This window comes from Gavia stellata, chromosome 9 (genome assembly GCF_030936135.1).
Source record: "Gavia stellata isolate bGavSte3 chromosome 9, bGavSte3.hap2, whole genome shotgun sequence".
Classification (NCBI taxonomy): domain Eukaryota; kingdom Metazoa; phylum Chordata; class Aves; order Gaviiformes; family Gaviidae; genus Gavia; species Gavia stellata.
In genome coordinates this window covers 34,598,021-34,610,743 of record NC_082602.1, presented here as the reverse complement: position 1 = coordinate 34,610,743, position 12,723 = coordinate 34,598,021, and the positions used below count along the sequence as shown (strand labels likewise).

Genomic DNA, 12,723 nt, shown 5'->3' with positions numbered 1-12,723 from the left:
ATCATTTACACCTACCGAACTCAACAGGGATCACTTAACATAACCCACAAAGGCAAGGCTCTTAAGTACATAGTAAAATCCCATCAGGGTCAACACAAAAGCAGTTGTACCGTGCGAGACCAAAGGTCTGCCTAGCCAGATGTCATGTCTAATGGCAGCCAAAAGGAGACACGAGAAGGAAAGATCACATCAGTCTCAGGACTTCTGAGCTGGGAGGATGCCAGGGAGGAGGCTTGCCCTGCTCTTTTTCCTTAGATAGATACCACAGGGTCAGGTGGAACAGGCTTGCAGTCTCAGCCTGCCTCTCTCAATGAAGTGTTTGTCTCCTTCCAAATCTTTAATAATGGTGGCACAGCTAACATCCTATAGTTAAATTCTCTAAACCCCCCTTTCTCTATTAGTCCTATTTCAATAACATACCAAAGGCAAATGCAGATGGGGTCTAATTCCACTCTCGGTAAACATTAATTGGCACTACAACAAAGACCCACACCTCTCCCCACTTCTTTTTTAAACATAATTTAAGAATGGCTAAAGTAAATGCTAGTTACGTGAACCACAGTGGAAGCAAAGAGGAAAAAAAACAGAAAAACAACAGTAGAGCAAAGCCAACAAATTGAAAATAACACATTCATGAACTTTGAATTGTCATGGTAACTAGACAAGCTATAAATTCTCTGGCACCACACTTGGATGTTTTAAGCAAATTGATGTCATTACAACTCTGTGAGTAAGGCTTATGGAATAGGTCTGGTAATAATGTCTGTTATTACAGCTGCCCATTATCAAGCTCTACCAGCTTCTTACTGAATACTCGAGTTGAAGTTTGCCATATTAAACACAGCCCCCTTGGGGTTATTAAATACCTCTTTCCTGTCCCCCATTCTCAGAAATGTTTTTATTGCCCTAACCAGAATTTTCCAGAAGAGGAGGGCAGGCACCTGCCATTTAAATTGTCAGGCTGGGTGACTCAGCTGCTTCCCCCATCAGGGCAGGGAAAATATGTTGCTAGAAAGGCCCTGGCATCCTTGGTCTTGAAATAAAGTCATTATGAGACTAGAACTGCCAGGACCAGACACCTGGTAGTCCAGAGGGATGAGATAAATGAGGGGAACAAGACTGGGGCAAGCAGAAAAGCATCATTGAAGTTTGAAGGACTTAGGAGGAGAGTCTGCACCTGTAGGAAAACCTTCCCCTTTGTAACTTGGAATAGATTAACAACATACCAGCCCAAGGCAGATCTGTCTCCTGCCCTTAGCACCGGCCGGTGTGTTAAGTGACAGTGCATTAGTGGTGGAACCAGTTTAAGGTGTGGTAAACTACAGTAGATGGAAGCCTTCAGCTTCAAGGAAAACATAAGGCTCAGCACAGCACAATATGGTAGCAGTTCCCTGTCTACCCAGCTTGTCATCTTGAAATTTAGGAATATACAATGAGGCTTCCATATTTCTTTAATGTAGCTTTAAAAAAAAAAAAAAGCCACTCCCATGTTAGGAAATACTGAGATCGAAGTATTTCCCCAGCTGGAGCTTGTGTCCCTGTGTTACCCCCAAGCCTGTAACACAGCCACACAGTTTTTCCCCACAGGGCATAGGGGTGGAGGGAGGAAGGATGCAGGCGGGGAGAGAGCCCTGCACTGTGGCTCCTTCCCTATCAGACAGCAAACACCAGGCCACGTGCTGCACAGTGTCCCTTGGGAAGGAGCTGTTGCCCAGTCTTTGGAGTCTCCTCCCAAGTCTCACATCATTCAGCAGCTACAAGGAATGACCTCGCCTGACCAAAGATCCCTCTGACTCGGACTCCAGCCAGGCAGCTGCCTAGGGAAGGGTGTAAGGCAGTATGAGGCAACTGTGAATTTCCTACACTGAGCTTTACGGCTTGGTTTTTTTATCTAGAAATTCAGCTGCTTCAAACAATGTCTTGCAACACACTGATCACAAATCCTCGTTAGCCCTTTCAGTAGCTGGGGAACTGAAACAGTCAGAGGCTGAAATCAGAAGCAGCCCATAGTTTTAAGACAGATGCACTCAGATGTCCTGCATCAATTTTTCCCAGGTTACACAGCACTGTATTGCTCACAATCAGAACAGTCCCCCTGACATGTGCCTGCAGGGGAAACAAGGCAGACCAGCTCAATACCAGGGACTAAAACCCCAGGGATGAAAGCATTAAAAACAGAGTTAGCCTTAAGGGACTAGCCCAATTTGCTCAGCAAAATTACAACCGAAGGGATCGACTGGTTATCCTGCTCACCTTCACAAGCCTTTGCTTTGTTCACTATCTAACCTTCCAGTACCTGCAAACATAGTGCAGATGTTATGCTACAGCTAGCACGCTAATTGGATCGCGTGGACAGTGAGCAAGGCAGAGTGCCTGAGGAGTACCTTTTGCCTCAACTGAGGAAGGAGCAGTGCTACAATTTTCATTTGAATTCAAAGCTTTCAATTATTCTACATGCTGCATGCCTTTTGGAGGCATGTCTTTTAGCAGGTCGACAGGAACCATCATTCACCATTTTGTATTTATCCAAGAACAGAAAGGCAGTAAGATGAGAAGGTATGAATGAAAATTTCATTTTACATGGTCTTTGCTTCTAGGAGGAAGAAGAAAAGATGTCATCTGACTTGGCAAAACCAGCAACTGCACAGAGTCTGCTTGTATACATCCTGGGGAAAGGGAAGTGAGAAATAAGCAGAAACCTTTCCCTGTCTTGACCTTCCAGATTTTTCTATTTTATTCTAAACCTTTTTGAGAGGAAACAGTGTCAAAAGTCATTAGGAAACTGCAAACACATTAGGAGGGAGGGAGGCCAATACATCTTTCTCAGCACTGACTCAAAAAAATCATCGGAAGTGACAAAACTGTTTGAATGTGCAGTAGTACATTTCTGACCTAAACATCAAGCTGTAGCTTAATCCCAGTATTGCAAAACTAAGAGCCAAGGCCTGTGACTCAGTGGTCACAACTTTTCAAGAATAAATTTACATAAATCAAAAGAATCCTGAACGGTCTACCCTTTAAGAGACATAATGAACTGGACTCATAGCATGCTTAAGTGCAAAATTATATTTCATTTGTTTCACACAAACGTCAGAATACAAGCTCTAACACACCACCAAGATTTTCAACTTAAACATTTCCAAAACAGAAAGCAAAGTAAGCATTCAATATTTAGTTTCTAACTGAGCTTCTCTGCTTTTTGTGGTTGCCCCTAACACCCATACCACCTTAAAGATATACCATAAGGCTTTTTGTTAATAAGCATCTATGTGAATTTCTTCATAGTTACAACGTGGAGTTAAGACAGCTGACTGAAAGCACGTTCAGGTTTTTCTCGGTGAAAGACTTCCCTTTCAGTGGATTTAAAGTAGGTGCTGAATTGAATTTTCAGCATAATTTTGCAGTTCTGCTATTCCAACTGTTGTAAAAGTACCAAAACAGAAGCAGCAATACTAAAGAACCATGAAGAAAAAACATTAATGGGCAAATGGGGGAAAAAAACTGCAGCGCACTTGCAGGTAAATGAAGGCAATTGCAGTATTTTTCTCAGAAGTTAAAAAAAACACCCCACACTCTTCTGTGTTCAGAATTTGAACTCCAGAGCAAGTAGAATTTTACACCCCTGAAAATAGAGGATTATTCTGAAGCACTTTCATTTACTGACTCTAATAACTAGCTATTTTATACATAGATGCCACATTCCTTATCCACATTCTAAAATAGATTTCCTTAACATATGATACACAGCAAAAGGACAACCCTTTTTCAAACCAATATTGCTTGCACATAGTTATTGATGAACTCTACCAGTTTCAGAACAGCAAACATCCAATTATTTCACAATATAAATATTGATTACTAAAGTTTTAATCATAAGTATAAAATCTCTATGTAAAACTACGTGCTACAGCCTATCTATACAAAGGCCAGGAAAAAGGTTACTTTTTCTTATAACAAAGTGCTACTGCAGAATTGACTGATTTGTTGTGGACAGTTCTGAAGAAATACAGATCGTTTGGCTCAGAGTATTTCCCTACAAAGAATCTAAGTTCTTCTCAGAAGATTACAAAGCAGTTAGTTTCAGGCTGCTCAATGCAAAAAAAAAAAAATATTCTCTTGAGTTATGGCTATGCAACCAAACAAGTAGACAAATTTTAATTTTCTCTAACTATTTTCCAGTTTTCACTATCACTTCCAAAGTTTCCATCTCGTTTAATCTACACAGAGCACCATCAGATAGTACCTGTGTTACAGCTCAAGCAGTTTAAGCAGTTGGTGCTCTACCTGTGCTACCTGGCCATTTCAACATTTCTAGTCCATTAGGCTTTAACTCATTTGATTTTTCTGTCAAATGGATCAGGAATGAATTGCCAGGTATCTTCTCAGCAGAAAACCCTAACAACTTCTTAAATTACTCCAGCAGCACTTGTCTGTGGCCCCCCCTAGGAAGTCCCATTTTAAATATAGTAACCCTGTCCTCTTTTCCCTCCATCAAAGGCATGGGACGGAGTGAAATGGGGGAAAACCTCTAAGGCAAGAGTCCAAAAGAGGTGCTCAACTCCCACTTGAGCTTTAAAATACCTCTTCCTTTATATAGTAAGGCTACCATGTCAAATTTTCCCAGACTTTTTTTTTTTAATACCTAGACACTTTCAAGTAGAAAGAAGAGAACTTGTCCATTTATTTGGGATTTCCAGGTAGCAGGCAGTCCCAAGCAAGAGCAGTATCTGACAGGCTGACATACCTGGAAGCCCAGCATGAGCACTCAGACCAACTGCATGTTCAGTGTAGCCCTGTGCAGAGACTAGCACATCCAAACTGTGCTGGTTTTACAGCATGTGTGCTGCAGCCCGTGTTCCAGATGCCAGGAAGACAAGTCAGAACAAGAATAGAGCTGTCCAACATCTGGAACCTGCAGGACAAATGGCCACTATAATAATGTCTGGCACAGCCTGGACACACAGGCACATGCTACTTCTATACGCACCCACATTGTTATATGAAGTACAGGAGCCATATATACAAAGTTATAGTTGGGGAAGATAATGACACCAGGAATGTTCCCAAATATGCCTCCATAAGTTCCAGGTCAAGCTCTGACATTCTGCATTATATGACGGTAAATACGACATTCACTCTTATACCTTTAATTTTTTCCATATAAAATATCAGGTATTCCTATCTGTATGGCAAAGACAGTATTTTTCAGTTGGTCCATAACACTGAAGTGCATCAAAATCAGATTTTAAGCATTTGTTCAGCAGCTGCTAAATGAAAAAGAAAGTTTTCTGTAGCTGGTGGAAATCGCTTTTGTTTCAGGGCCTCAGAGTTAAGGGTTGGTTTTTCATTGCCATCGGAAACTTCAGTAAGTGAGGCTAAAGTAGCCAAGATGTCTTTTGTCTTCAGAGAAATATCCTTGAAGAACAGAAAAACAAGCAACCATGAATATAGTATTAGGTATTATAATGTTTTAACATACACTTATTAAAAAAATCAATACAGAACAAAAATAATGATAAATAGTTCATTTTAAATAAAGACCCCATTTATTTTAAGGCAAACTTGCAACAGCTCTTCAGTCTGCTCTTGCGCAATGTTGAATAAAGGGAGCACTGCCACTCCACAGGCTCCTCTCGCTGACCTAACTGAGCTCTTTTGACTAAATTGCTCAGTTGTGAAATGTCTAATAATCTATTAGATAGGGGAGGAAGTGAAAGAAAACCATGATCATAAAAATCAGGCTTTATAGCAGAGAAGCCATATCTCAGTAGGACTTCTTCAAAGGTATTGACAATTCTATTGACAAGGTATTGAGCAAAATACATGCTTTGCAGAATAAAATTGGGAAACTAATTTTACTAGAAGTCTTATAATCAATACAATTTCTGAAGTTTCTTCAGCAATGTCGTTACCCAAGAGATAATATAAACCAAGTATGTCATCCTTAAAAACCTGTATGAAGAATAAAAATGCTCATTTGTAAAAAGCAGAGGGTACAAGAGAGGAACTTATTCCCAGGGAAAATCTTCCTCCTACTCCCCTCCTTCCATCAAGATCTAGTGATAGAAGTAATTTAACTAGATTTAAAAATAAAAATAAAACATTAACCTTAATGACTTGGCTGTCTGATTTATCTGGATCTTCTGCAGACTGAACAATTAGTTGTCCAATTTCTTTGTGAAGTTTTCCCATCGTCATTGCCTCTGAGTAAGGGGAGGGGGGGAAAAGCACACATTCACGTAAAATGACCGTTTCTGTGATATCTAGAAAGGCAGATGAATCAAAACAAGGAGTCCTCTTCATGACCACCATTTGAAATCTATCGGTAAAGACAGTAACCTGACTTTACCAACAGCCATGCTGGCACAGGCCAATTGTCTACCTCTAAAGCAGCCCTAAGCAGATGACAAGGAACAGTAAGGTGACACACAACATAGAAGCTTTCCTTTCAAATAGTCCCCAATCTCCAAGTACTTAGTGCAATGTTTTTCTAAAGACTCATGTGGTATCTCTGCATTCAGCAATCCTCAGCTGAATGTCTCTTCCATGTAAACATCTAATACTGATGTTTATTTCTCAATTGTACGTTTGTTGGAAGACAAAGCATGTCTTCCAGGGTCTCAATAAAACTGAAGGACAGAAGCTTACATACTGGCTTTTCAGAACCTGGATGGAAGAAGGATCAAGATTGCTTGACCTACAGCGAGGTTCAGCAGCTACTATCAAGTTCGGAATAAACAGACCCTAAATCCAAAATACAAAAAGCAACCAACCTTTTACTACAGGGGAAATAGTGATCTCACTATCTGCCAAATTCACATACACATCATAGAGGTCTGGTCTACTGTTCACTTCAGAATCTGTAAATCCAGCAATGTAACCTGGAGAGCAGAATTTTGGCAAGATTAAGATATTAATAACCAAAACAAAACCAAGATATTGTGGAAAATTGCAGTCCTAAAGTCTGTTCTAAGAGTATTTGACCCAATACTCATTGGATCCAAGAGGCTGGTCTCTTGACATTATCAGTCATTTGATGAGTGTGTCCAGCAGAATGCTTCACTTCTGATCAGCTTAAAAATTAGCTTCTAAAGTTTCCTATATCATGGATGAACCCCTAACACAACACATGATACAAAAGAGTTATCTATTTGAAATTTTACACTCTGTTTCTACTTTGCTACTAAAATTATTCATTTGCAAATGAAAAAACCACTGAACTTCCTCTTTAAAAGAATCTCTGCTCAGGAGCCCCTTGTCACTGTCTAAGTCAGTATTAGATTGGAACAGAGGAATAAAACCAGCAGATGTTATTTATAGCATGCCAGGTGAACAAACTTCAAGCAATTTTTCTCTGTGGAAGATATTTACTGAGCTGAAACAAGCACTGTTGGTAATGCAGTAGAAATATTGACGATGAGTAGTCTTGCTCATTATTCTATATAGAGAAGCCTCTTAATTGCCACATTATGTGTCATGCTAACCTTTGCAGAAACCAAGGGCCTCTTCCTGGATTATGCATTAAGTACTACATATACCCAGCAACGTGTCACACAGATCAAACTCCTACATAGCTGGTAAAGTTTACTTGTGAATAGGAGCCAGAGACTTCACTGGCAGCAGTCAGAATAAACATTTGGAACTTCAGAGTTAGGAACTGGGAAAAAAAAAAAAAAAATCCTACAAATTCAGTTACTAGCTATGTATAGAAGTTGGAAAAAAAAAAGTAGCTTATCTAAAGTGAGCTGCCTCTGTACAACAGTAAGACTTTCAATCCCTCTGATCACAACATCAAAAAAGTCTCAAAGCTGCTTTGCATCTGTGATTGGGATAGACTGATGCAGATCCACCCAGAAACACCAGATTAACAAGTTATCTTGTAACATACGTGTTTAGTTGATTTGCCTTTTCTAAAGAAAATGATGCTGTTTAACTTTGAACAATAGCATTAATAGCAAAGTAACCATTTTTTCCCCCCAAAGAGCACTAGTACAAGACCTTGCAGCAATAGAAACTGAAATGAAATTTTCTTTATATTTTTTATTAATAAATTATCACTACCTGTGCAGGCTTTTAAGGCTTCCACTTCCTCCTCATTTAGATGTACATATGAATGAAGAATTGACCAGTCTTGTCGATGCCACACTAAAGCAGGCAAAGTCCTAGGAAAATTAAATTGGCACTTGACACACAGTAGATTTTTACTTATACTAACTAAAGTTTCACAGTATGAAATGCATGTCATAAGAAAGAACTAGCATGACTAGGTCTCATTTGGCATGCATATATATGAACTACAGAGATTTCTACTATCAGTGCAAGCAGAGTTTGTCACTCATTCTACAGTTAAATTTCTCCGCGTTGACGAACATATGGCTAAAGCTTTAAGAGGGATTTAGCAGGATTTCAATAAACAGGTCTAAGAAAGGCTTTTTCCCTAAAATATGGGCATTTCTCTCAAAGAAGGTTCAAAATTTGTTGGACTTTTGGGGGTGGGTGGGGAAGCAGGGATTGACAAAGTACCTGGTAAACTCCTGGATAGCTTCTATTCTAGGATGGTACACTACAATTCTCTTCTTTAACATCAGTGCTGTATATAAGATAACTGTTTCCATTCCAAACTGAGATACTATATCTAGAAAAGAGGGGAAAATTATTTTATAGAAGATCTACATGCTGATATTATCATTTGCTTTTTGAAGAAGCTTAATAATAACGGCACAGGTAATACCGTTAACACTATTTACTTGAAGTACACATGAAAACCGGGTAGTATTTTATATTGTACAAAAGAAATCAGAATAGAGACTTCTGGTATTAATTAACCTTTGATGGAACCAGCAAGATAAGCCTTCCGAGCATCAAAATCCTTGCTGAGGAAAGATCCATTTTCTTCGCTTTGGCAGATCCCCTTTGTAAGGACTGCAATGTAACTCTCCATCATTTTAACTGGACTTCCATGCTTCAAGTAGATTCTGTGTGAAAAGAAGAGAGTCTGGTATTTTGACTGCAATCAGTACCAGCAGACATATGGAAAAAGAGAAAAAAAAAATCATAGTATCACAAACAGCAATATTATTGGCAAGAATTCTTATTTTGGACACGTACTTGAGGTTTTAAATACTAATCTAGAAGTCTTTTAACATGCACACAAAAACATGTCTGTCTTTTAGGATAAAAAACTACCTTGCATTTTGAGTTTCCTATTTTATGAAAGAACCAACATTTACCAACACAGAAACAAAGCACAAAGGTGTAAACAGGTGTCCAGACTAAAGATTCTTTGCAGATTTGGAAGGTACCTGCTTTATGAAAAAGCAACTGCTACAGTAACTCCTATTATTACATGCAGACCATATGACTAGTTTATTTTTTATCCAAGTATCATTAGACATTATTCCATACTTTGTTAAATGATGAAAGAAAAATATAAACATACGTCCTTGATACTCATTAAAAAAAAAAAACAACAAAACCACCATATACCAACAAAACCCATGCACTTTTAGCTGTCTTCCAGACAGCAGAGAGACACCGTACCTATTTTACAGGTTAAGGTACTTCAGGAATAGCACTGAAGCTCTCAACTATCTGTTTTCCATATTAGCTATAGTACAAAGCTATGTCACATTTGAAACACAATTATCGTGTTTAGAAGAATCCATCCCGGATTTGAAAAGAAGTATTAGCTGATAAATCTGCATTAGTTGTGATCTGCAGGGAATCTAAATATTTCATGTATCAGTGAAAAAACAGCAATTTCAGTTTTTCAGTACCCTGCAGAACTGGTAAGCCTGATGGCATTCCCAAGTCTGTGATACAATAGTCTCACAATTGTGTCCAATTAGCTGCAAAAGCTCAGGGAATACTCTTGGTATCAAGAACTGGGACCCAACTAATTTGGGAACTGAAAGAAAAGCAAAGAAAGATGCCGAGAGAGATCATGAGAACAGGGACGTGGAGGGAAGCGAGTAAACGGGACAAGGGAAGGAGAAGATGGCAGTCTGGTTGGAAGAAGGAAGAAGACAGAGCCACAGGCCTCAAGAGGCAGAGGGCTCTCATTTTCATAGAGGAAAAGCAAAAATGTCCCTGGGTGCTGTGCTTAGTTCAGAGGAGCTACAAGAATATCTATAGGAGAGATGTGAAGGGAGGCGAGTTGTCCACCATACACATGGTGACCTTTGACTACAAAAGCACTGACATCTTCACAAATGTTTATACATTTGAGACATTTTTATACATTGAGGACATAAAATATGTTCTCAGAGAAAATGAGTATATGGGTGGTGGTGGTGCATGTCTGGAGAAGCCACATTAAAACCTACCGGGCATCTGACATTCACCCAACGCTTACTGCATGAACTCAAGCTCAAATCAAGGATTTATATAATCTGATTCAGTTTGTAGGACTGAGTTTCCAGCAGATTGTTAGACCAAATGCAAACACAACACAATGAAATTTAATCTTTTGCTTTGGCAAGATCAAAACATGCACACAGCAGTACCTCAAAACAGCTTTTGTACAGACCTACACAGTATCCTAGTGAAGGCTGCATACTTCTCTGGGTTGAAGTCTTTGGCCATCAGAACAATGGAGAAGTGGGTCACCTGGGCAAGACACACACACAGAAGAACACACAGCTTATTTAATGACCCCATATGAACAGTCTTTTTCATATTATTGAACTTACTGCAGTACTCTGACAAGGTGTTTCAATTAAAAAAAAAAGTAAGTGGTAGCAGCAGATCCAAGTTACTAACTGCAGAAAAAGCCTGGTTAATGGATTTCTGATGTGACTTATTTCCATTGAGCCAGCTCTAGTACATACTATCTTTTGCTTAATCTACTCTATAAGAGTTGCTTTCCTTTAATCTCATGAGATTATTTTAAAAGAGAGAAAGGTATTTTTCTTCCCCACAGCAGGTAGGAAATTTCCAGAATTTTTTGCCAAAGGAGGCTGTGGAAGCAGTGAGCATCAATGTATTTAGAAAGAGACCAGAAAAAAATTCACCGATAGCAGGCCCACAAACAGAAATACTCTTTAGCTTCCGTAATCAAATAACTGTGGGCTGGGACAGTATGAGGCTGAAAGTCTGCAGACAATGACCAGGCTCACGTGTCCTCCTTAAATAGCATCTCCCACTACCACTGTCAGAGACAGCACTGGGACACATAATTTTTTTTTTTTTTTTTTTTTCCAAACACCTTTAAGGTTCATAGGAGATGTAAGCTTGGGGTGAGGGAAGGCAAGCAACATTCTGCTGTGGGCATGCAAAATTACCACATTATCTTTCTGCTTAACAATATAGCATGAAATATGAAAATTGAATAAACTTAACAGACAATTTAATCATCTTCATAACAGGGAAAGTATAGAATATACAAGCATATTTGCAGTCTTCCGGTTATCGATGCAGCGGAAAAGAAAGTACCTACATAACTCAACCCTTTGGAAAAAAAAAAAAAGCATCAAGTTCTATACAGAACAAGATTCTGGACACTATGAATGACCCTTCGCAGAACTTTTTTTACAAAAGTAATAAATTGCTGAACTTGAATTGCAAAGTAACCAGAAATAATGGCATGAAATACAATTTCCATATTAATACCAAGAATCTAAATTGGGTAATAAGTATCTCAATCCCTCTGCAATTCCATCCAATATATGTCTTGGTGAAAAACGAAACGTGTGGACTGGTTAGACAGCTGGGTAAGAGCTGCACCTGTGAGCACACAAAACCTCAAATCCCTTCCCTTCCTCATGGCATACAATGGGAAAACACTGCTTAAACTGCCAAAGGAAGCTTTGCAGAAGTCTTCCCTGGACTCTACCGAAAAACCAGCCAGCCAAGCCCTACCTTCTTCAAGGCTGGAGAATCTTGAACTTCCACAGTTGTGATGTAGAACCATGACCTTTTATACTGGCCAAATACAAACGTATGAAGCAATTTATTTTCATCTGTAAGGCAGCACTTTCGCAGCAATAGACTCCTCAGTTCAGCTGTTACAGACGGATAACACCAAACCCACAAAGCATCTCCGTTGGTGTCTTTTTCTATGGTGGAAAGATGTTCACTGTGAGAATGCCAAACAGCAGCAAGGAAGTAAATCGATGGGTTAATCAGGTTTGTTTCCTGGAATCAGATTAAAATTCCACCTTACCCTGACCCTAAACATCCAGTTTTGCCACTACGGTTTAAGCCGTAGGGCAGCATTTGTGCTACGGGTTTTATTTTTTAAATGTTAATAAATATCCACTCTCGACCTCCTTCACGAGGTCAAAAAAGCACCGGGAGTTTGAACACACATTCATACGAGCAAGGTGTTGACCAACAAGCACCCAGACCAGCTTATTTATGGCTTTTCCTGCTTTTCCTATTTCTGGTTTCATAACAGAAACCTCAGAAGCCGTGCATTTCAGACACTTTGGCCGAGTTGTGCACGGTTTAGCTCCGCGACAGGCAGACCGAGACGCCGCCCTCAGCGAGCGGGAACCCCTTGGCACAACCGCAGGCTGGCAAGCGCCCGGCCGGGACAGGCCCTGCGGCCGCAGCTCGGCGGGGCACTGCTAACCGGCACCCCCCGCCCGCCCGGCCCGGCCCGGCCCGGCCCGGCCCTCTCAGCAGCCCCCCGCGCCCCAGCCCTTCCCCAGGGCCCGGAGGGCTCTTACCGATCAGCCCCACCGCCAGCAGCAGCTGCGCCTCCGGCTCTGCCATCTTCCC

General features: G+C 40.2%; 1 protein-coding gene across 2 annotated transcripts; it reads right to left on the bottom strand.

Moving 5' to 3' along the window:
* Positions 1-3,045: 3,045 nt before the first annotated feature.
* DENND10 (DENN domain containing 10) lies at positions 3,046-12,717 on the bottom strand. 2 transcript variants are annotated; one of them, XM_059821144.1, is made up of 9 exons: positions 12,672-12,717; positions 11,860-12,056; positions 10,529-10,608; positions 8,827-8,975; positions 8,524-8,635; positions 8,062-8,162; positions 6,774-6,881; positions 6,109-6,203; positions 3,046-5,415 (listed from the first exon to the last, which is right to left on the bottom strand). In XM_059821144.1, the coding sequence occupies exons 1-9, from the start codon at positions 12,715-12,717 to the stop codon at positions 5,239-5,241; spliced, it is 1,065 nt and encodes a 354-aa protein (XP_059677127.1). In that variant the 3' UTR covers positions 3,046-5,238. The 2 variants fall into 2 exon arrangements, with proteins under 2 accessions (XP_059677127.1, XP_059677128.1); XM_059821145.1 differs by lacking the exons at positions 8,827-8,975; positions 11,860-12,056; positions 12,672-12,717 and having other exon boundaries at positions 10,529-10,591.
* Positions 12,718-12,723: the final 6 nt, after the last annotated feature.